The following is a 26,245-nucleotide window of genomic DNA, read 5'->3' as shown; positions in this document are numbered from 1 at the left end:
AGTGTGCACAATTATTAAGCAACTAAATTACAAAAAGAATTTCACCCAACTCAATTGTTTATTCTCAATTTTTAGAGTAGGTGCAACAAATAAGTAATACAAAATGACAATTAAATAGCATTATTGGCCTTTCAAAAATATTCAGTGACCAAAATAGCCATCCTTCTTTTCAGTAACTGCCATGAGCCTTCAAACCATGGAGTCTGTCAGTTTCTTGATCTGTTCACATTCATCTTTCACTGAAGCAGCAACCACAGCCTCCCAAATGCTGTTCAAAGAGGTGTATTGTCTTCCCTCACTGTAAATCTCATGTTTGAGAAGGGCCCACAAGTTCTCAGTAGGATTTAAGTCAATTGAGGAAAGGGGCCAAGTCATTATTTGGGCATCTTTGAGGCCCTTTCTGGCCAGCCAAGCAGTGGAGTACTTGGATGCATGTGATGGAGCATTGTCCTGCATAAAGATCATGGCCTTCTTGAATGCTGAGGACTTCTTCCTGTACCACCGCTTGAAGAAAGTTCTTTCCAGAAACTGGCAGTAGGTTTGAAAGTTGAGTTTCGGTCCATCTTCAACTCGAAAAGGTCCAACTACCTCATCCTTAATGATAGCAGTCCATACCAGTACCCCTCCTCCACCTTACTGGCACCTGACTCGAAGTGGTGCCCTGTGTCCATTAGTGATCCAGTCACGGGCCCATCCATCTGGTCCATCAAGATTCACTCTCATTTCATCTGTCCATAAAACCTTTGAAAAATCTGTCTTCATGTATTTCTTTGCCCAATCTTGATGCTTCAGCTTGTGAATATATTCAGTGGTGGTCGTGTTTCAGCCTTCCTGACCTTGACCATGTCTCGGAGCACTTGACACCTTGTACTTCTGGACACACCAGGTAGGTTGCAGTTCTGGAATATGGTAGCATTGGAGGATAATCAGTTCCTGGTAGCTTCACGTTTAATTCATCTCAAGTCTTTTGCAGTTAATTTGCACCTTTTCTTCTCCATGCATTTTTTTGCGCCCTAGTTGACTATTCACAACAAAACGTTTGATTGTCCAGTGGTCACGCCTCAATAGTTTAGCTATTTCAAGAGTGCTGCATCCGTCTGAAAGGCATTTTATAATATTTTACTTTTCAGTGTCAGTTAAATCTCTTTTTTGGCCCATTTTACTTGAGGTAATGAAGCTGCCTAATAATTATGCACACCTTGACATAAGGTGTTAGTCACTTTCGCCACACCCTCCCTCATTACACAAACACATACCACCTGAAAATGATTGAATCCAATAGGCATTCAAGTTTATATGGTTTGGAGTTGGAAAATGTGCATGGAAATAATGATAAGATCAGAATACTCACTTGCCTAATAATTGGGAATGCAGTGTACATTTCTTGACATGTGTTTTAAACTAGACTTTTTTTAAATGATTAAAAATGAATCTCTTTTTTTTACCTTCTTATACAATATTGTAATTTAACCTTACAGTAGGCTATATCACTCTAATATATAAATACAGTATATAGGCTGCTTTAACTTATAATAATAACAACAACAGCACTTTAAAACCCAACTTCTACCATTTTCAGACAAAAGTCATCATAGTCCACTTCCAGTGAAGGTAGGATGAATTGGGGCTGTTTTCAGTGCTCATTTGACTGGTTATCAACACCTGGGTAGGGCTGCACCAGCTATGCGTAAGTTCTCACGTAAGTTAGACGTAAAATTCACACGAAGGGCTTAGTAACTACTAGTTAGTTTGTAACTAAGTCGATACTTAATTTGGTTGCATCACCTGTTCTTTAGGCAAGACTTAACTAGTAGGTTGTAAGCTCTCCATAAATTAATGCATAGTTTACCTGTATTTATCTAATAAACAGCTTCAAATACACATAGTAAAAAGCTGTGAACTTCAATTTGATCTTGTTAAGGTTGATGTTCTTGTTTGCTCACGTAACTGTCAGCTGTAATAAATTATATCCCCATTAAAATACGACACATAATAAAAGTAGATTTGATAAATAGTATATTTGCCCTGTGTAAATAACAATATATAGGAACTGTATCTAAAATAAATAAGGGGTGATACATAAATACTAATACAACAGGCTGGAAAAATAGACATTTATTCATTTAAATATCTTATATATTTTGTATATGTTGACACTTGACACCGGGCGACGCATCCTGAATACTGCACCGTTAGAATTGTTTCATGCTGAAGAGCCGCTTAAAAGTACGTTTTCTCTCTCTCGTAAATGTAAACGAGTGTAAATGCCAACATCATCATATATGTCGAAAGGACTGAAGCCTGTCACGCAAAACATGAGCTAAATGATGTCAAAATATCAGTCTGCTTTTTTATTCCATCAGTTACTCTTGGTTGGAGTCTTCCGTAAATATTTGGTTTACAAGGAGAGTTATGTTCTACATAAATTTAATGCTGCAACGCTCAAATATTTAGTAGTGCGTAAATTGTGACTTAGTGCCCATTTACGCCACAACTAGGCTAAGTTGTAACTTACGTATAGCTGGTGCAACCGGCCCTAGGTGATACCGTCCAGCCTCTAAATTCACCATGAGCATTTCAGCAGAGGAACATCCAGACGCCACTGTACTTGAGCCGTGTAATCAGTTGCCGCTTGTAATAATGTGAGCTTAAACAATAGCCACATTTCATCATTTTCCAACACCGTCTACATTTAAGAGCGAGTAACTCTGTGCGGTGGAATTTTAGCTGACGTAATTTGATTGGCGCCTGCAAATTCCCCCTCGCTGCAAACTCATATTTCATTGGAGGTTCATGATATCAATCAGACACTCTCGACCCGCCCCCTTTGATGCCAAATAAAGTGCATAGTACCGCTGTGTGTCACTAGCCCGGACGGATTCCTCTCATCCCGCAGCGTGTCAAGCGTGCTCGGCTGCGACATGACCAGAGCCCCGCAAACCTGGCCATTCAAACATGGAGCTGTTTAAAGCGTTCATTTCGGTGCTTTGGATATTTTTGCTCAACAGAAACGAAGAGTCCCGTGCAGAGGAAGGTATGTAGCGTCTTTTTAATTGTTTAAGACGGGAAGTGCAACTCTCATTGCAGGTGTGCGTTCACATTCTTGCCCTGCAAAGTTATAAAGAGAGACTGAGGAGACCAGAACATGGGTACATTTACATTTTAAAAAGCTTTGACGAAAACCGAAATGAAAATCACATCCGGTGAGCTTTTAAAGAGAGTGATGTCTTACCTGAGGAATCCGGTAGCGTGCTTTTGACAAGCTGCAACAAAGTCTGTAGTGTCAGGCAATAAGACGTTACACTTCCTCAAAGCACGATTTAAAATGGTCTTAAGCTATTCAAAATATCACGCTCGAACAGATTTAAGTTACCAGAATATAGGCAAAGTGTTGCTTTATTGTTTAAATCCATATCCATAATAGCATATCAGTCCTTTTGATTATATTTAATGTTTGTCTAATTTAGTTTGTCTTGTCATGGTTTACACCGATGGTGTTTGCGTCCGTCCGCGTTGTTTTTCAATTGTTTTTCAAGTCAATTCATTTTTGTTGTATAGCGCTTTTGACAGTACACATCTCTTCAAAGCAGATTACAGCAGCTTTTTTTCTATGTAAATACGCGTTTCTATGTATATTTCGGCGTCTCGCGCAGTAGCGCGGCGTTTTTTAGACGTCGTGTCTAGGTAGAAAGAACTTTTAACGACGCGTCTCGAGACACCTGCGTTCTGCTCTACTCGCTGCGTCGCGTCTAGGATTTGTGTAGTGCAAGGACGCGTTAGCTGTGAACGACCCCTGAATCGGTTTAAGTTTCCTGGCTATTTCAGTGCGTAATTTTTCTCAGCTGTCATTTTAATATTTTTTTTTTTCTCAAAGTTATTTTTCAGTTTGCATTTTCTTTCTATTGGCATTTTAATCTCCAAATGATAATTCCACAAAAGCAGGTTTCAATAGATCAGGATTCGCAATTAGTGCTTTCTGTCCCGCTCCTGGTGGGATGCTTTGACAGTCATGAAAGGTTCGGCAGTTTTGATGCCAAGCTGCCAGTTAGGCTCAGGTGAGGTCAACTAAGCGTCCTAATCAGCACAGATAGCATCAGCATTCCTTCAGGCACTTTGGCTGTTCCGAGGAAGCCCAGCTGAGCCAGACTACTCTTCCTCTCTTTCTTTCTCTCTTTCTATGTGTTATTTGCTCCGAACGGGATTCGAACCAGAGTCTACGCTAACGATGAGGCTAAAGCCTTTAGTGTCGGACACTAGTGTGCCTCTTGAGGCCAGGGGAGTGAGGTTTACACATACCACACAGTTATCACATACCAGCTGGCTTCCGTTACACATGCACACTCTCATACACAACACTCTCATGTGCACATGGCTGATTTCTGCCAGCCCCTCATACTCTCCTAGAATGCTGGTGGACTGGATTGGAAACGTAGCCCTAATGAATGTTTTGACAGCGATGTGTTCTGAAAGGCCTTGTGTGGCTTCGGTGATATGGAGGATCCCTGATTGTGTTGAATATGTTCTCGGTGTATGGCGGAACCTCTTTGTCCACAATTACATCCCAGTCCTGCTGCGTCTGTTCTCTTTGTATTCCACTGCCTGTATTCTCTCTGTATTGTATTTGTGGCAGGTGGGCTTCAGACAGAATGGGAATAAGAGCTCTTTTTTTTTTTTTTAAAGTGCACATTATGTTCTCCCATGCTTTACACTTCATCGTTATTTTAATTTCTTTGTCTTTGTAAACCAAATGTTTACGATTTGACTTGATAAAATGTTAAAGTTGGCCTATAAGGGTTTCTGCCGATTTGACCTATAACACAGGAAATAAATATCTGGTCAATATTTTTAACTATCCGTATCAATACACAGAATGGAAACATTGAAGGTAAAATATTTAAGTCTTTATTCAAATACCATTTTTAAATAATAATAAAAAAAAAGAAATAATTAAAAATAAATCACTTGTCTTGTGTGTAACTTCAAATAGGCCCATAATTATTACAGTATATGAAGAATTCAGTCATTTCATTTCATGTTGTTTTTATTTTGTTATTTTTTTTTAAGTACACATAATATGATAACTGTTCTTGGTTCATTTCGATTCAGATGTGAATGAAAGCTATGATGTCTTGCAGTTCAGTTAGTGATGTTAATTCAGAAACAGCTCTGGTGAGTTCAGTAATTGATTCATAAAGGCCCCTACATACTTCCTACGAAATGGAAGAATGAAAGGGTGTTATTTAGAAGAAAAAAAAAATCTGTCTAAAAAGGTGTTTTTGAGTTCATTTCGGTAGTCCGTAACAGTTCACAAGGGCAAACTTTCAGGAAAACATAATACCAGCTACTAAACACCTCCTTACTGCCATTGGTCCATGTCATTGGTAGGTGTGACCTGGAGACCCACCCACTTTGAGGCCGACAGCTAATTTCCATTCAGCTAGTTAAAGGGATAGTTCAGCCAAAAATGAAAATTCTCTCATCATTTACTCACCCTCATGACATCCCAGATGTGTATGACTTTCTTTAATCTGCTGAACTCAAATTAAGATTTTTAGAAGAATTTCTCAGCTCCTTTTGTCCTCACAATGCAAGTGAATGGGTGCCAAAAAATAATCCATAAGACTCCAGTGGTTAAATCAATGTCTTCTGAAGCGATATGGAAGGTGTGGGTGAGAAACAGATAAATATTTAAGTACCTTTTTTTTTTATCCATAAATTCTCCTCCCTGCATTCTTTTTCTTGTGTTTGTGGTGATTCACATCTTTTCTTATCACCCCCTACTGGGCAGGGAAAAGAATCTCTAGAAAAAAAGGACTTAAATATTGATCTGTTTCTCACCCACACCTATTGTATCACTTCTGAAGATGTGGATTAAAACAATAGTCATATTGATTACTTTTATGCTGCATTTATGTGTTTTTTTTTTTTGGATCGTAAAAATTTTGGCACCCATTCATTTGCATTGATTGGACATACAGAACTGAAATATTATTCTAAAAATCATAATTTGTGTTCTACAGAAGAAAGAAAGTCATACACATCTGGGATGGCATGAGGGTGAGTAAATGATGAGAAAATGGTTTAACTATCCCTTTAAGATCAGTCAACAAGAAATCACCGGAGTGCAGTTATTAGCGAGCCAGTGCAAATGTACCTGTTCGATCGTTCACGTAGAGACATTTTCCAAGAACATGTAATACACTTTTTTTGTTTGCTTTGATTAATTAATCTGCAAAAGGAATTAAATCTACTTGAATACTCTTAAGCGTCCATTCACTCTATTGTTTGAAATGTTGCTTCATTCATGTGGTGTCTGCATCCACAAGCCATTCACTCATCTGCCCAAAGTAAGATGCCTATCATCATTCTTTTGTCTGTATTCTGCCCATTGACACTCTTTGATACATGCATTTTTGCAGTAATATCTGTGTCATCATGAATTACAATAACAGAGTGTAGTCAGTGCAAATTATGGCCGCGAGTAGCATGTTAGCGCATTAGCTCCATGAATTCAGAATGTAACCTAGACAAATTACACATTATCTACTGCATATACAGTATATTACTTTAAATCATCATCATCGAGTAGTTAAAACAGCTTCTTTTACTGGTCTCGTTTGAATTATACTCATATAATGATGCATGAATTCATTGATATGACATTTTAATGTCACATTAGTTATGGTTTTACATGTAGTCTTGAGCGTCCTCATATTTAGATGTATTTCTAAGCGCCTCTCCCAGCAGCATGGCCAGTGTCTGAATGTTCACAAACAGTATACTGTTGCTCTGCTGTTTCAAACTTCTTTTTACCTAAGAATGAAAAAGAACTTCTATGTAAGTGTGCTAGGGCCTTTACAATAATTCAAACCAATAGCTCAAGTTTGTGAGTCTTTTTGTCCATTACATTTAAAAAAAATGCCGTAATCATGTGTGTCCGCCCCTGTGTTTTTCACCTTTAAAATGCTGCGGTTGTACACTTGAACCACCATTCACCATTTAGAACCAAACTTCTCTCATTCCCTGCAGTAAAGGTGTCTTTCCTCACAAAGTCTGTTAGATGTGAGGGTCTCATTTCTGGCCCTTCGGCTCTAACACACCTTGGCATCTCATCGTGGGCTCATTTACTGCTTTTAACTGGGTTTGCAGCTGTTCTTGCAGTGTAGTGCCTACCTGCATGCACATGCCACACCAGCCGTATTGGTCACGCTGTGCCTGCGCTGTAATATCTTTTTGCACATACTCTGTAAGTGTGCAATTCAGACCATATGAGGGCACTTACCTAAGAAAGCTTTATATGCCTGCCATCTCTGTGCTGGGTTCCATCAACACAGTCTGCCAAACTTCTCCTGAATAGCGTTCTGCTCTCTCAGTTGTTGGCAAAAATCTGACCTGGACTGAAGCCCTGAATATGTTATCAATACGGCATTTAAGTTTTCATTTATCGATTTGAACGAAAGACCAGTTGGCAGTGGAATTCATAGTGCTGTGCTGATTAAAAGCCTAATTGTCAGCCCGGTTAATGACTTGGATTAGACCAAGGAGGTCTATAATACCAGGAGAAATCTCCATTTCACATTTTAAAGAGCCCTTCAAAAGTCTGTCACTAGTAAAACGTCATCTAGAATATATTAAAATACTTTTTTGCAAAACATGCTATTTTGTCAGAACACACAGCTACTTTTGAATAGCCGTAACAGATAAAGATGCACCCAGAAGGGTGTAGTAGGGATTAACTAGGCCATATAATTCGGTTGTCTGCGTCACCGATCGCTCCGCACACCGTATGCGTGACTGCCGGTGTGTGGCCCAGATTTTGTTGACGAACAGAAAGTCCTTGTCTGTGTGCATAGTCGGCGCATGCCTCTTCTGTTGACTGTAAAGGAGTATCACAAAGCAGTTGTATCGGGCATGCACCAAACTCGTTCGCATTCACTTGCGGTCAGAAGAGTATCCTTTGAAAGGCAATGCAGTCAGCTGGCCAAAACCTTGACACCTTGTGTTAGACTGTCGGGCACAGCTGCTGGCAGTGCCTGTGCTGTTTCTGAAGGTTAAAACAAGACTGTGCAGGGAAGGTTAGAGTGATTTGTGAGTTTGGCAGGCGTAACAGTCGCATCCAGGAGTTTATTTAGTGGGGGTTTGTGATGTGTAGACTCACAATGAGCAAGAAAGTAAGTAAAGAATGAGTGAAACTCTTACAGTCATGATTACTCTCCTAATACCTTGTGTAGATGTCACAGAGGAATGCTGACATTCACTGTAGCTCACAATCTGGTAATTAAGCTTGATCTGATTCCTCACGAATTGACAAAGTCTGGCATTGAGTGGAACCGAATGGACCGATGCTGTGCTATTCTCTGCAGCATGGAGAAAAAGGGTCACCAGGATTCATCTTCATTCCCTATCAAGACAAGTTGCTGTTGGATCTGCAGGAATGCCCCTGGAGGCGGAGTTTTTGTCTGAGGTGGTTTTGTGAAGGCGATGGATGGTTTGATTACAAGCCGAATATGGATGTTTCTAGGTGTCACGTAGCTTCATAAAGGTGAAAAATGGAATGTACTTTCTGCTGTCAATGTTGGATGAACATAGAAACCCAGCCCAGAGACGGCTTGATTGTCCTTCAAACTGCAGCTTATTGTTGGTTTATATTATTGAATATGTATGTTTTAATATTGCTGTGTTTGTGCCTGCCTGACCCTGTATTTTGCTGATTTTTATAATGATGTAAGAACACCCTATGAATCTCAGACGAGCATTTCCTGTTTGAAAAGGTACTATTGTTCCCATAGTGTCACAGTGTGGTTTGGTATTAATGAAGCCCTGTTGAAATATGAATATGAGGTATGATGAAGAAGACAGGGTTGCTTTTGGGGAAGCTGGAGGCCTCTCTGCGTGCAGATGTAAGCTTATGTAAGACTACAAACCTCTGGCTATTTTAATGGTTTAATTAATAAGAGAAAGGAGTGAATACATGTTGCTTTTCTTCTCAGGCTTTGTGATTTATAACTTGGTTAATCAGTTCCACACTGAGATTTTAAAGCTAAACATACAGTAGAGGTGTGTGTGTTTTTTATTAATTTTTTTTTTTTTTTTTTTTTTCCATGGTTAATTATTTTTCTTTTATATGAAAGTCAAATAATTTAAATTTTATAATTTTTTAATTGTGCTTTTCCCAATACACACTGTTCCAAAGCAGCTTTACAGAAAATCAGCTGTAATATCTGTAATGTCTCAAAAACATGAATAACCAACACTCCTGGGAAAAATAATAATTTAAATAAAAAAATCTAAGTATTATTTTAAAATTCACAACTTGGTTCCATTGCCCCTATACATTAATTTGTAGGAAAACTATTTGCTATTTTTATTTTTGCATGTTTATTAGGTGCTACTAGTTACAACTCAAAAATGGAAAATGCACACAGCAGTCACACTCAGGTCTCAGGGGGTTAGTTTAGCTTTATAGGGTGCTGATGCCTTCATCAATAAATGATCTAATCACATAGCCCTCATTAATAAATATACTTAAAGCCTTAATTTCTAATGTTTGGTAATGATTGTAAATTATCATGTGCTATGTTTCCTTTAAAAATTATTTTACTTTTTATTTTTTATAGAATGTATGATCTGTCACACCAAATGACAGTTTTAAGGTTTAGGCTGAAATAAGAGGCAAGAATGGGTGTTAAATCAATTATCAAATAATTTCGCAATCTGTGTAATGCAAATACATTTTTGCATGTTTTGTTGATCTAATGTGGTTATGACAGCCACTTATGAGACTTGAGACAAATTATAACAAGGAAAAAAAGTGTCTTGGACAGTTACACCATTTTAAAGTTCAGCCCAAAATTATAGGTAGAAATTCTTGTGTATTGGTTTGAATATAAATAGACCAATGCAGTCTACAGTGATTTACCTACAAATTACATCTTGGACATTTAAAAATGCTGGTCAACCACCCATATGCAGACTACACAAAATCTAAATGTCTGTGGGGTACAGGTGGACAATGCCAAGCATCCATGTGCACCAGCTTAAAAATAAAGGGCACGTGGGACAGAACTGCATAAACGCCTTGCCTGTGTGTGCGTTGCGGTTTTGTTGTTGCTTTTAAGGTCATATTGTTGGACTGAATACTTTCCTAATGCCCAGAAAATCTTACTGCGCCTCCAGCCAGATGTGGTGGATTTAATCCCAAAGCTCATAACAAAAGCCATGTGCCACATCCCCAATGGGGAACTCTTAAACTTTAATGTTTCTGCATTCTCCAGTGTCTCGCAGCATTGTTCTGTGTAGACCGAGAGTGTGTTTGGAATTCAGAGTCTAAAACAATAGGATTTCAAGATAAACTCCAGAACATTTTAGATCAACTTGAAGAATTTTATGTAGAACTGTCAATCAGTTAAAACAATTAAAATATATATTAGATAAAACACTGCTTAATTAAATGAATTGCACATAATTACATGTTTATTATTAGCTGAGAAAAAGCCCTCTAATTAAGATAATATCTTTAAGTGTTTAAATTACATTATAGAGTAAAAAGCATTGAATTGGCATTATTGGGAAGAAAGCATTAAATAGGCATTAAGGGTGCTTTCACACTAGCACATTTGGTGCGAGTTTGAATGACGTCAAAGTTCGTTTGGGTGGTGTGAACGCTGTTTTCTGAACTCTGGTGCGCACCCTGGAACCGCACACGAGTCCGCTTGAAAATGTGGTCTGGGGTACGGTTAATGTGAACTCTGGTGCAGTTCGCTGCTGATATGAACGCAATCGTACCAAATCGCGAACTGCTATATGACGTAGGGCTGGGCGATATGGACCAAAAATCATATCTTGGTATTTTTAGGCTGAATGGCGATACACAAAGTGGGCTACATGTTCAGTTGTAAGTCAAAGCCACATGTGAGATGGTAAATGAAACTTGCAATACACTTTATTTCGGGGCAGAAGACTTTTCAGGCTGCGAAGCCTTCGTGGCCAGGGTTGCAGCAACAGCACAAAGTTTAACATACTCTTCGTACTGCGGTTAATGTTTGCTCCCTAAAAAAATCCCACAATGCACTGTAAAAACCAGGGAGCATCGTTGCTCACTATGTTCCCTTACCAGAAACATCCTTGTGTCTTCTGAAGTCTCTCAAGTCATAAGATGACAAGCACAAGTGTAAAACTATGAAGTCCAAGAATTATTTTCTCTTAAAAAGAGATGTTTTTTGTAATGAAAGTGAAACAATCTTTTAAATATTTAAGTTGTTAAAAGGTTTAAAATACACAATATTTTTACTTTATGCCATTTTCCCTGTTATAATACACCTTTTTTCACGACTGTGATGCGTTTCCACCTTATTTATCAGCGTAAATCTAAGATATTGAGTGTAAATTTGAAACATCATGCTTAGTGTTACATTACCCTGGAATTAGTTAAAAAAAATGAATTACCACAGCTGCGAGAGGGTTTCTATTACAGCTGCTGAGAGATTGACAGTAAATTTGGCATCTTCTCCCATTTTACTGTCCTAATCCACCGTTCTCTAATTTTTTCCTCTTCTGAAAAGTCATTCAAACATAATAGTGGATTTGTACTTTTGGTCTCGGAGCAAATGGGTAAGTGAAAATAATATTTGCTGTGATCTCCCATTCACTCTAGGGATGGGCGATGCCACTTTTCTTTTCGATCCGATACCAATCATTTCAAATCCAATATCGTCGATACTTCTATTAAATTTTTTTTTTTTTTTTTTCATGATTTCTTGGGATAAATGGATAATTTAAAATAAAAAAATGTGTCATAATTCAAGTCATTATTATTTTTTTTACATTTGTGAGCCTAAACAGAAAATTATAAGACTTCTGTTTTGTTTACCCTTACAAAAATTAACCAGGGTTTCACTACAGTAACTATAGTTTAACCATGGTATTTAGTTACCATAGTAAACCATAGTTACCACATAATTAACCATGGTTACTACTACAATTTTACTGCAGTAAAACCATGGTTAACAATTTTATAGTTACGGAAATACACAAACCAGCCCGTCTAGCACCAACAATCATGCCACAGGCGAAATTACTGAGATCACATTTTTCCCCATTCTGATGGTTGATGTGAACATTAACTGAAGCTCCAGACCCATATCCACATGATTTTATGCATTGCACTGCTGCCACATGATTGACTGATTAGATTATTGCATGAATAAGTAGGTGTACTGGTGTTCCTTATAAAGTGCTTGGTGAGTGATTTCTTGTTTTCATATCATTCACAGCTGTCCACAGCAATCCATTTTGTAATGGAGATCGTCAATCGATTTAAAGAAGACTAGAGGCCATTCACACAGAAGGTGTAATTGCATTCTTTCTGCGTTTTGTTTTTTAATTGTTTGTCTATATACAAATGTGCTAGACGGACGTCTTTGCCAACTATGTCGCATCTTGTGCCATGACCTCCGTGTTTTAAGATGGCATGTTAAAAATTTTAACTTTTAAAAACACGTCTTAAGACCCCTGCCTTCCGTTCCTCTCCATCTTGATGTTTATGAATGCAACAATACTTCCTATGGGAAGGCTTCTTATACAATCTGTACTAGAGGTCTGCACAGACCTTAAAATGAAACCCGAACTGACCTGTACACGAGACCGTGTGGCCCGACCCGACCCGAACAATACCGTCAGATTTTAAGCCCGAACCCGACCCGAACCCAAAATCGCTTACTATCTAGTTTCTTCTCCTAGCAAGTACTGTTGCAATATTTTATGTAAGCATATAGGCAACATTCGTAACAGTACTGAAACAGTAAACATACACAGTTTTAACAAGGCACAGCAGCCCCTCAGTACACGAGCAGAAAAAAAAGCATTGATTTACCGTTTATTTGCTGAAAATTCACTTGGTGCAGAACAATCTGGAATAATATGAAACAATGCAACAGACCCCTCTTTGCAGCCTGAACTTGTTTAGAATGTTGAATCTTTGTGACAACTGTGCTGAAAAGAGTCTAGACGCTGTGCAAAGAATGAAACGGAGCGCAGGTGTCTCATCATGCGTTTTTGAAAATGTGAAGTTCTTTTTAACTTGGCATGGTGTTTAAAATATGCCGGTCCTGCACGGGACACTGAAGAAAAAGCGAGACACGGTGCAAATGTCAAAGACATTCGTCCAGCATGTGTTTACATCGGTGTCAGGGTTGTATATGTTTTGTTCCATGCCATGTTTGTTCCTGTCATGTGATCTGGTCATGTGATTTCACGTTTCCCTCCATGTTTATTGTCTTGTTAACTCGTTATCAGTTCTAGTTTGTCATTGGTTTAGTTTATTAGTCTTGTTATCTTGTTTATAGCTCTGTCTGTTCATTGGTTGTCTTGTTACCCATGTCTGTGTATTTAAGCCCTCATGTTTGCCATTGTCTCTTGTCAGGTATTGTTAATGTAACATTGTTTTGTGTAACGAAGTCAAGTCATTTATGTTTTGGATTCAGATTTTAGGTTATCACTTATGTAAATAAATGCACTTGGGTTCTTCACATCATCATCGTCTTCGTCTGCCTGTCATTGCTAAGCTTACACATTACAGAATACCTGACCGACCAAAATGAACCCAGCAATCCAGCTTCTTTGTTTACGCCAGGGGAATAGTCCCCTGGAGGATTATGTCACAGAGTTTTGTGGTCTATGCTACCTTGTCGATTTTAATGAGATTGCCCTCAAGGACTGTTTTCGCTTTGGACTTAATGAGCCAATCTCTTCCCTGATGCCAGGTGGTCAGAGTACCCACAGCCTGGCTCAGTATATCGACCTTGCCCTACTAATTTGTGGTACATCATTCACTGTGGGGGAGGTGGCCGCCAAGCCAGGGTCCCACGTCGGGGCCGCCAAGCCAGAGTCCCGCGTTGGGGCCGCCAAGCCAGCGCCATCTTTTGCCCCGGATCCTGAGTCTGCTCCATGCCATGTCACAGCAACCCTCAGCCTGCTCCATGCAATGTCTCAGGCTCCCCTCTGGTCAACAAGCCAATGCCCAAGCCTGCCACAGTCAACGAGCCAATGCCCACGTCTGCCATGTCCAACGAACCATCGTTGCAAGCCTCGTCCGTCCCAGAGCCATCTCTCATTGGGCTATTTGATTTGGAATTGGTTCCCGCCCTTGTGCCCACCCTGAATTCTCCAGATCAGCTGGTTTCCCCCAAGCCACCGGCTCGATCATCGCCCTCTGAGATGTCCCAGACACTGAGAACTTTTGAACCTCCGTCTCCACCTAGACCTTCCGAGCCCTGGACTCCACCATGGCCTGTCAATCCCTCTATCACCTCAGCTCTACGTTCCCTCAGATCCACCGTGGTCCTTCAACCTGTCGGCTTTACCGGGGTCCCTCATCCCTCCAGCTCCTCCTTGGTCTGTCGGTCACCTGGCTCCGCCTTGGCTCTCCGATCCTCTGGCTATGCCTCATCTCTCCGCTCCACCAGGGACCTCCATCCCTACGGCTCCGCCTTGGTCCTCATTCCCACCGGCTCCGCCTCTGTCTTCTGATCCCCCAGCTCCACCTTGCTCCTCCGAGCCTGCGGTGCCGCCTTGGTCCTCCCTGCCTCCGGCTCCACCCTGGCCCTTCGAGTCTTCGACTACTCTCCGGGTATCCAGTTCTCCATGGCCCTGCCCCTCGAGCCTCTCATGGCTTCACCCCCCATGGGCCCTGCCTGGTCTCATGCTCCACGCCCTGTCTCACCAGACAATGCCCCGTCTCACCAGGCAATGCCCCACACCTTGTTTCACCATGTTTCCATGTCATGCCACGTAACCACGTCAAGTCGCCACACATTCTCTGTGAACGGCCCCTAACTCGTCCATTCGCGCGTGCCTGTTTATTTTTTCATTCATTACAAATGCGAACCCGAAGTCCTACTTGAACAACCCGGCCTGAAACCAGTTGGGTTCTCGGGTCCCTTCGGGCCCGGGTTGGGTTGCAGACCTCTAATCTGTACTGCCTGCTCTCAGTTGGTTGAAATTGCCCTGATGGTAGGAAACTCCCTTTTTTACAAAAATTACGTACATGTTGGGCATTTTTTTTTTTAAAATAAAAATTAAATTGTCAAGTTTTGATAAATATTTTTGTGGCAGCAGGGGCGTGGTCAAGCATCTCTCCGGAGAGAGAGAAAGCGGTAAGGGCGCTTACACCTGAGTTAAATTATGTCTAACACCTGTCTCTAATTTCAGTGAGCACGGGGAGAGCGGCATAAATAGAGCCACACAGCAGTTAGACGAGAGAGAGAGCCTGGGCACGGACTATGAAGCCATAAGTTATTATGATTACAAATTTGAGAGTTTATTTTGTAAGCTAGTTTGTGGATGTTTTTAGACTGTGTTTTCCAACAACGTAAAGCCCTGAGAGTGTGTATGTGCTGCAGTGAGGAAAATAAAAACGCCTACCTGAACCAGGAAATCTGCTTCTCGCCTCCTCCTTCCAATGAGAAGTGCTACAATATTTTTTTTTTTATTTTTTTTTTTTAATATATTTTAACATGTTAAATTGACAGCTGTAGTTTTACATTTTAACCACCTGGATATATTAAGAAGGTTTTAAGTAGTCTCTGCCTGCTCATTAAGTGATGTCTAATAGATATGTTGGGCACTTACAGCAATTTACTATCTTCCTTGAGCTGCCCACTCTCTGAGATATGTCTGCCTCCTTGCCTGGTGTGCCAGTGTAACATCGCCTTGGTGACAGCAATTTTGGCCCCTTTAGCACTTCAGGTGCACATGTACTAGCACTCTGGATGATGTGCAGTACCCCATTAATCTTTTGAAGAGGCATTTGACCTTCAAACTCATTAAGCACGGCAACCTCGCACATGCTGTATATGAGCTGTTCTGCTGGCCTTCTCCGTCTCCCTCTGCTCACTTTATCAGCACCTAGATTGGAACAATGTTCTCCTTCTCTCACCATGCGGATTTGACCACTGATAATAAAATGGTCCTGTTAATAAAAAGTGGCAATAAGAAAACTTTATTAAAGGGAAAATTGTTGGTTGTGGTTGAAATGATACCACAACTGAGGGTCAGTTGTAATTTGTGTAGAAATTCATATAAATCTTTTGAAATAGTTTTTTATTTTGTATTTTTTGTTTGTTTTGTTACTTTTATATTACAGTATTTTAGTTTTAAAAATGTTAAGCGTTTTATGAAGGATTTTCACACCTTACAAAGGAAAGGCTGCATCTGGGATCAGGGCAGGCAATATATTCAAATTTATATTGTGATATTCTTAATTTTATTTTGAGTATATATTGTGTATATGCACATTTTTATGGAAAGTTTTTCAACTTCTGAAAAATACTGAAAATAATGAGTTATTTAAATGTAAATAATGAAAAGTATAATGAAAGCACTCTCACCCAGGTGTCAGGGATCAAACGCAAAAGTAACTTATAACCAGTGATGGACACAAATACTTTAAAATAAAAATACAAAATACCTCAGTTTAAATATCAAAATAAAATACCAAATACTATGTGGAAAAAAATGAATCAAAATAAAGTACAGTATTTTTTATCTTGAAAATACACAAAATACATGTAAAATTGGCCATTCAGTTAAGTATCGCTATTAGGCAGAAATCTATCTGGACCTATTCTGAATGCAATAAATAAATAAATAATAATAATAATAATTTGGTGTACAACTGCTTAAAAGTTTTGTTTTCATTTCACCTACCTCTTCAATCAGTTAAAGACAATTATATATAAACAGGTACATGATTACAAACTTATGTAGCGCAAAATGCCAATTATCAGTCATTTCTTTACTTATTTCTGTCCAAGTTACACTGCAGCCTGGTGTACTTGTGGCGAACCCTATTAAATAAATCACGTGTAAAACAGTGGGAACTTTTCTTGCTATCTAGCAAGGAATAGTTCTTTACACACTTGACTAGCTAGTAAATACAAAAGCAGTTGCTAACACCATCAACCAATTAGCTAGCAAGACTGACTAGCTAGCGCTAATGTCCAGTGGTAGTGCTAATGCTATTTTACCCTTGCCAGTGCTCTTATTTCATGTTAATTGAAGGCAAATCTGAATGATGTTCAATTTTAGTTTGCTAGCTAGCAATCAAGCTAACGATAGCTAGTGAACTCACTAACAATAGTTAGACTAGCTCACTAGCTGGCTGCTAACTAGTTTTGATTTCCTCAGGGTTGACACGCATTGCATTGCCTGGCGAGAAGTATCAAAGCTACCTTAATACTTTAATGGAAATTAAATAACTGTTGGCAGCAATTTTTATGTTTTTTTGTTTTGTTTTTGCAACAAGTAGAATCGACCATCATGTCCTCACCTTATCTTATGCTGCGTTTCATTCAACGCGGAAAGACGGATTTTCCAACTTCCTACTAGGAAAAGTGCAATGTGACACCACTTCAAGTAGAAATTCTAACTGGGGAACCCGTTGGGAAAGTTTCAACACATGTGCCCTTCAAGTGGAGTCGGAAATATCATAATTAAGAGTTCCGAGCACATGAATGACCCCACGAAGTCGTATTAACGAGTGGGAAACTTGGAATTCTAGATGATGCATGAGTTTCCAAGTTGGGATGTTGGAAGAGGTGTGTCGACATGAAAGATGATGAAAAGCAATGATTTAGCAAAATTATTTCAGCTTCTGTCATTTATTTCAATAATTTTAATTTGTTAAATATGAAAGTCAACTAATGACTTCATGGTTTGTTTTAAGCAAATTAACTAATAGTATGTTAGATACCATGCATTTATAAATCATATATGTCATTTATAAGTGATGGTACAACAGAAAATGGGCCTTTGCCGTCGTCCATTGCATAATTGGTTAAGTTTAGCTTCTTCCGTATTTTGTTACATGAATGCGTGACATGTTGTAACAAATGTCCGACTTGGAGGTACAAGCTTTCTAGGTGCACTTGATGGCAGCATCCGATTTTGCGATGCAGGTGCGTAACGTCACAAACATGTCGGCAAAGGGAGATATACAAAGTAAGTGAAACATTCACTTTTAAGTAATATCGATGAGTCAAAGTTCCAACATTACATGATATTAAAGCTTGTTTAACAAACGCCTGCAGAAACAGATGTATAAAACATGGTATATTATACTCTCTTTGGATGACCGTACACCTGCAGCACAAATGCTAGCAGTGCAGCATTGTTTATCAATTGGGTTGCTGGGAAACGTCTCTGGTTACAGTCAAACACCTAAGTTAGTGTTGCAGTGAAAACCCTAATAAGTTAATTGCACTCATTTTATTGAGTAAACTCGTTCCCTCAATTCCACTGAGTAATGAGGTCTCCCAAAACTTGAGTATTTAAGTTCAATTAACTTGGTTTTCAAGTAAAGTGAACTTAACTATTTGAGCTAACTACATGCAAGTAGACTTAACTCAGATTTGAATTTAAATATTGTTTCTACTGTTGTACAGTTTAATTGAATTGATTCAATTTAAGATCAAACAACAGCACAGCTCAAAGATGATAACTGATTCTAGGTCAGTTATTAAATAATTTTTTACAGAAATGCATATATGCACTTCAGCTGCACATGCACAAAGAGAACAAACAGGGTCCAACTTGACCAAGGAGACACAGTTCACCCTAATGGTGACATTACACTAAACAACTATTTGTAACAAAGCATAAATAATACAACAAAAGAGCTAAAACATCTATGAATTCTTAATAACAATTATTTAAATTCCCCAATCTATTCCCTCTGACCAAGGAAGCATAATTCAAGCAGCAAGGGATTGTGGGTATTCCCCATAGCCTCAATTTTGTACTCAGCAGTTTGAGTTATTAACACTTCAAATCTTAAGTCTATGGATTTTTAAGAAAAAAGTTCAATGAACTTAAATATTTGAGTTATGAGTCCAAAACTTGACATTTCAAGTAATAATTAAGACAACTTGATTTTTACAGTAATGACAACTTTAGGGTTTACAGTGTTCCTTACATGCCATCTCCCGAGCATCTGGCAATGGAATACCTTTTATGGTCGGAGATCGGAGATTTTCAGTTGGAATATCCCACATGTGAGTTGAATGGAACGCATCATGACTCAATATTTCCTTCCAGGAACACAGAAAATGCTGCAGCTCGTGTGCATGAAAGTTGGGGTTGGAGGGCATGCCTGAACTAGTTGAAACAGGAAATCAGCAACCTAATAAAGAGGCACAGAATATTTTATGTATTTTTAAAATACACACACACTACCGGTCAAAAGTTTTGAAATGTTTGACTGAAATGTTTCTCATGATCTTAAAAATCTTTTGATCTGAAGGCATATGCTTAAATGTTTGAAATTAGTTTTGTAGACAAAAATAGAATTGTGCCACCATATTAATGTATTTCATTATAAAACTAAAATGTAATAAAAAAAAAATGTATATACGTATATATATATATATATATATATATATATATATATATATATACGTGTATATATATATATATATATATATATATGTGTAAAATAAATAAATAAATATATATAATAAAGAATGAGTAAGTTTTTCAAAACTTTTCAAAACTTTTGACCGGTAGTGTATACCAAACTTAAATGTATTTAGATACAAATTACATTAGATTTTTTTCAAAGACTTTAAAATACAAAGTTCAAAATACTATTTTGTATTTCCAGTAATAATTTAGTATTATGCAGTGTTCAACTGGGGTTTCAAAAATAAGTCAGCTTTGTTCATTCACAAAAATGTACAGCATTAGTAAAAACATTTGAAGGTAAATAATGCTTTTTATGAAACTACTGTGTATCATTGTATATGAAATATAAAGTGCATATCAATGTAAATGATTGGATTTCATTCCCCTTTGTGTTTATTTAATAAAAATATATTTTTTTTAAATAATGTTTTATTAAATGTCTTTAAAATGTTGAATCTACTTGGCTACAATGGCTGTCTGGGTGAAATGATGATTCCTCTGGGGGAAAAAAACAAAACAAACAAACACTTTTGAGCTATTTCAGTGCAAATACATAATTATCAGGATATATACATTTGAAGTCAGAATTTTACATACAGCTTAGCCAAATACATTTAAACTCAGTTTTTCACAATTCCTGACATTTTAATCATAGAAAACATTCCCTGTCTTAGGTCAGTTAGGATCACTACTTTATTTTAAGAATGTGAAATGTCAGAATAATAGTAGATAGAATGATTTATTTCAGCTTTTATTTCTTTCATCACATTGCCAGTGGGTCAGAAGTTTACATACAATTTGTTAGTATTTGGTAGCATTGCCTTTAAATTGTTTAACTTGGGTCAAACGTTTTGAGTGGCCTTCTACAAGCTTCTCACAATAAGTTGCTAGAATTCTGGCCCATTCCTCCACACAGAACTGGTGTAACTGAGTCAGGTTTGTAGGCTTCCTTGCTCGCACACGCTTTTTCAGTTCTGCCCACAAATTTTCTATTGGATTGAGGTCAGGGCTTTGTGATGGCCACTCCAATACCTTGACTTTGTTGTCCTTAAGCCATTTTGCCACAAATTTGGAGGTATGCTTGGGGTCATTGTCCATTTGGAAGACCCATTTGTGACTGAGCTTCTACAGTATATTTGCTTTGTTTGCAATCAAGGGAGGTCTGCTTTCAGAGTCAATGAGTGTGTGTTTGTGTGTCAGCTTTTCAGTAGCATTTAACCTTTAGTCAGGGTCAGCTATACGATTTTCACATAATGTTATGTAATTTTATTCGGTTTTAAAGGGGACATAATATTCGTAAACATTTTTGGTGGTGCATTTCTGTAGTATTTCCAACTTCACCTAGAAGCACATAAATCCCTGGCACACTTGGAATGGAGATGCTACAGAAATAACAGCTTGATTTATTGGCTTATTTACTCTTGTTAAGATCTTGTGATTGCTTTTTCAAAGTGTTTAGAAGGGGTTTATTTTCGGTTCGGGGGTCAATTTCTCAATGCTATGCACTGTGTGCTGATAGAAAGTTTTATTGCACGATTGTGTACTGTGGAGGTTCAGACTGATCTCACAGTTAAATCGGATACAGTTTGTTGACTTTTTATTGTGCTTACCAAAATGCGAAACAAACTGCCCTCCAAAGGCCAAAGTGTTGTTGGTCTTATAGCCACATGAGAGCTCCATTTTCCAGGTGAAATGTCCACACAGGGGCGCCAAAAGCGAGTTGCGAACTAAGTTGTTTTCAGCTGTACAGGCTGTAATACAATGAGGAGGAATGTATATTTTATAAATTGTACCCCCCAAACCTAAACCTACTCAACAGTGGAGTAAAAATGTAATGTTAGAGGAAAAAATGTATCCTTCAAATCGCGCTCGTCACAGATTATTAGAACGCGATTACTTCTGGTTATAATGCGGGATCCGAAACCGGGTGTCCCATACAATTTTTTATTTTATTTGAATGTTTAGTCAGCTCAACGATCAATGAATAAATCAGTACAAACCACTGAATAAACTGTATGTCTAACCCTCACTGTCTTATTTTAATTTGTGAAAATTTCAATATGTTGTCTACATTGACGAAGGTCCATTCCATTTATTTTTTTGTTAGGCTGAATCTGTTGTTCTCTGTGATTTGGTTACGTGATAAGCAATAACTAATGCTAGTTGACCAGGTTCGAATATGCACAAGCTTTTTTGTTGAATATCTTTCTATTTGTGCTTTTGTTTTTTTAAGGACCGAATTGAACACGATGTAGAATAACATGCTATTTAATTATGGAAATAAATGTAGCCTTTTTATGAAATTAATTGATCAAACAAACTCCCAACTTTAATCCTGTTTTTATAAGATTTTTATTCGAAAAAAGGAAAAGGATATTTGGCTTTCAAATGATACACTGATTAATCAGTTAATCAAACACATCAGTGAATTAATTGTTTAGCAAAATATTTGTTTGTTGCAGCACTATTTGTATGTAGTATTACTTTGAAGGCATTTTAAGTGTGTGTGTGTGTAGTGTATGGTGATATAATGTGTGGTCAGATGGTCAGTTGGCGAGGTGGTGTGGTCCTCTCTCTTGTGGCCAGATGGGGCAGCTCTCAGGAAGTGCCAGCAAGCTTGTACACACACACACACACACACACACACAGAGTCAACAAAATGGCTGTGCATGTATGACAGCATCACCCTTTATTTCTCCTTGTCTCTTTAGGTAATTGTAGATTACTTTAGCACTTCTTGAAGGTCAGCCTGAGGACAATTTAACAGACAGACTCTAAATAAGAAGAAATACAGGGGACGTGTGTGTTTGGCGCTGAATGTGTTTTAGCTCACATTGGTAAAAAGTTTCTGACCCAGAACGCTGCTCATTCAGTGTGCGCGCTCATTGGCATGTGTTGTGCAGACATTAGTGTAAATGACTGATGTTGTGGTGGCCTTGTGTCTTTGTGTGGAAGATGGATGACACCAGTGACTGTTCTGAATCAGAGATACAGCCATTACTGTCCATTCATTTCCACATAACTCTCTCTCTCTCGCTCTCTCTTACACAACAAATCCCACCCAGGAGTCATCTGACTAAGTCTAGTGCTACTGATTTAAAGTTAATCAAACTGCTGACTAAAGGTATACTTGATCCCAAAATTAAAATTCTGTCATCATTTATTCACGCTTATGTCTTTTGAAAACTTTCTTCTGTGGATCACAGAAAGTGAATGCTGCCCATGGCTGTAAAGCATGATTTTCACACTAAAAAAAACAAAAAAACAAACAAATCCAGTTGTTTTTACAAAAAACTGGCAGCTGTGGTTGCCAGAATAATTATGAAAAAAATACAGTAAAAGTGTAAACAACTTTAAAGAACAAACTGTAAATTTTACAGTTTAAAACTGTTTTTTTTTACTGTATTTTTTACAGTGCAGTACCATCGATTATATTATTAAATGATAAACTTAATATATTAACCTTCTGAAACTTTAAAAATCTGCCTTTCACTTTATAATGTATTGTTAATCACAGAGTAATTACAGAAGGGCACATGATGACATGAAGTTCATCAATAGTGGCCCTTCCAGGAGCAATGACCAATAAACATGTAGAGACAGTGCTCAGCGTCACTCACACAAACAATGAACACCATCAGAGTAACACATGTGAAATTAAAATCATGCAATAAGCATTAAATAAACTCAAATTTAACACCGAACACCCCAAAGTACATAATTGATATTAAAAATAAGAAGAAACCATTCCCATGAGATATAATGAAATGTAATGGGTCATGCAGGGAATTCTGTGAATGCCTGATTACTGATTTTAACAATTTACGGTTAAAAAGTACATGTACTCTCTTGTTAAACATAATATATATTTTAACTATTAATTGTATGGGAAAATCATATTTTTTACATCAAAATTTTACCGTAAAACTACATGTATTGTCTTTTTAAATATATTAATTTTAACAGATATTTGACACTTTTCTTATTAAAGCAATATTTCTATGTACTCCACAGTGGGTAGCAAAGAATGCTTATCAACAAAATGGCAACTTGAAGGCAGTGCAAATACGTACACCGTTAAAACTTTAGGAGAGAATGGAACATTTTCTGCAACAGTATAATAATAGATTATTTGAAAGGCCCATTTTAAGCTTTCCAAAATATAGCTTCTGGATTTATGGTTCGGTATTTCAGAGGTGATTCACTGCTGGGGACTAAAATCCATGATTCTTCTGAATCAAAGTCGCATCACATATTCCTGCAGCTCTGAATCAAAGTCTGACAAGTACTTCTGAGCCAAGTCTACCAAATCCTCCAATACAGCTGAAACAAAGCCTTTCAAATGCCATTGCACCTTTACAAATAATAATCTGAATAAAAGCACCGCAGATGTGTATTAGTACTATGCCAGTATGCTGTTGCATTTGGTGTAGGGATTCCCTTCTGTGAATTCCTACATCAAAAATGACACTGGGTACAAATATACTGTAGCTATTAGTGGTAATTACTGGTTAGGCAAGCATCACCATTACTGTTGCAACATGATCGCACAGGAGGTTCGCATGTTTATTCCTATACTTCCAGTACCCTAGGATCGTCCACATTATGCCGACTCACCGACAGGCGGCAGCAAGTATCAGACATGCTTGCATCGGCTCAAGAGTTTTTACAATTCCCTGTGGCATGAGCGGATGCATGTCACATTAGCAGTGTGGGAGACCCGCGTTCGGATACTACGTTGAAACCAGGAAGTAATGGCGTTCGCATAATCGGTGATGAGTGCGATTTGGAGGTTACATATCCCCCTCTGACATTACATTTTTATTCCACTGATGGTTAGGTTTAGGTTTGGACTTTTTGGGTTGGGAGGGACAGCTTAGAAAACATGCATTCCTCTTCAATGTATTACTGCCTATACAGCGTCACAACTTGTTTTTGGCGCTGACATTTCACCCAGAAAATGGAGCTCACATGTGGTCATACGCCCAACAACAGTTACCACTTTGCCCACTGGGAACAGTGTTTCAAATTTCAGTAAGCACAGACAGATTCATTGATTCATTCATTAATAAAAGTTTTAAACTTTAGAGTAGAACTCATCCTGTACTGCTTGTGCAGACATGAATGGTACCTCAAATCATGCAGCTTGTTGAAGAGAGGTGTGCTTGTTGCTTTAATCTGGTGGATGATCAAATGGGTGAGAAATCCCAAAAATGTAAATTGAAAATTGGACCCAAGCCATGTCTAGGCACCATAATGTGATAGAGATTTGGGGATAGGCTCTTTTGACTGGAAAGTAAGCAACCTAGCAACCACCCAGAATACCCTAGCAACCGCAGTGCCCTGGAAACCACCCACAACACCCCAGTATTGTGTTGGTAACTTTTGCACAGGCAAGCTCCACTTAGAAAATGAGCACTCGCTCTTCAGAAAATGAAAACTGTAGGCTATTATGCAACACTGCACAAACAGACATGCATACAGTATATACAGTATTTTGTACATGTACAAAAATGTGCTTTTAACTTCATTTACACAGTCCTCTGATCGTGCACACACACTTCACTCTGCTAGTTGGTCCTGCTCAGGAGAGTGCATTTGTGATGAAAAATTCAGGACTGTTCTGTTGGTTGTGTAAGCCAGAGTTGAGAATACTAGGCCCTTTCACACCTACAGTCCTGGTACTTTTTCCTCAATAACTTTCTAGATGAGAACTCTTTCGAGGAACGAAACACCCGAGGAGACTTTTCCCCTGTTGCGTTCACAAAAGGAACCACCGTAGTGACGTCATCTATTATCAACCATTTTTTCGGACGTTATTTGCATGCGCGTTTTAACAACAACAACAAAATCAACAACAACGATGGAGGATGCCGGGATCGGAGCTACACTTTTGTTTGTTTAGGGATGTTTTATACAAACTGTGACCGCATCGGAAAAAGTAGGTAGCTGCTTTATCAGTTAATAGTTTAAATGAGAGAGTTCCATTCATCCAAAAACAATCTGAACAGTTTAAAAAGCACCTTATTTTGTCCTACCTTCCTCCATCCTTATACAGCCACCAAAGGCAGCATTTTCCAGTATTCGAACGCAGCTTATGTCTTCAGATTAGTTTAAACTGGGCGCGTGAAGCGTCCATGCGATGCTCCGTGCTACAGCCGGAGGGAGAGGAGAGACGAGGCGGCGAAAGTGCTCTCTAACCATGGAGCACACGCTGAGCTCAGTGGGCAACATGTTGAAAATTCACTATAAGCCTATTAACACAGCCTTTTACAATAAAGGCTTTTATGACTAAATTACTATACTGAAATATTCACTCAAAAATGCACACAATACTTTCCTCATGTAAACTAGATTTAATGACGGTTTAGTGTACAATAAAGTTCAATTACCCACTCTTGATAAACATCTGATTATTTATATCCGTCATCCCAGGAAAAAGTTGATGTAGTAATCCAGAAATCAATTTATTTTCTGTATAGTCACACAGTACAGATGAACGCATAAACTCATATTGTGTCTCCCCATGAAGTCACACACACACACATACAGTACACACTTATGTGAAACGGGTGATTCTCTTTGGATACTTCGTTTTTTTCTGTTAAGGGAATTGTAAAATTAGCGCAATCCTCTGAGTTGCAGGCTAGCAGCTAGTTTGTTTACTAATGGTTGCTGTGGAGCTCCTCTCCTTTCTCAATGCAGGGTTTTGACCAATCACAGGCTGCAGCACCTCCCACAATCCCTATACGCCCCAAAAATATCTACCCTGGAGTAGGAGCTAAAA

At 38.4% G+C, this 26,245-nt stretch overlaps 1 protein-coding gene across 4 annotated transcripts in view; it reads left to right on the top strand.

The window, feature by feature from the left end:
* Nucleotides 1-2,856: 2,856 nt before the first annotated feature.
* Nucleotides 2,857-26,245, top strand: part of LOC127421162 (ephrin type-A receptor 7-like) — a 210,827-nt gene continuing 187,438 nt past the window's right edge. For all 4 annotated transcript variants that reach the window (XM_051663970.1, XM_051663971.1, XM_051663972.1 and 1 more), the window contains exon 1: nucleotides 2,857-3,034. In XM_051663970.1, the coding sequence (XP_051519930.1) occupies nucleotides 2,956-3,034 (79 nt within the window). In that variant the 5' untranslated portion in view covers nucleotides 2,857-2,955. The remainder of the gene's footprint in view (nucleotides 3,035-26,245) is intronic.

Source organism: Myxocyprinus asiaticus, chromosome 30 (assembly GCF_019703515.2).
Source record: "Myxocyprinus asiaticus isolate MX2 ecotype Aquarium Trade chromosome 30, UBuf_Myxa_2, whole genome shotgun sequence".
Lineage (NCBI taxonomy): Eukaryota > Metazoa > Chordata > Actinopteri > Cypriniformes > Catostomidae > Myxocyprinus > Myxocyprinus asiaticus.
Note: the sequence above shows the minus strand (reverse complement) of the source record. Positions and strands in the feature narration are given on the sequence as shown.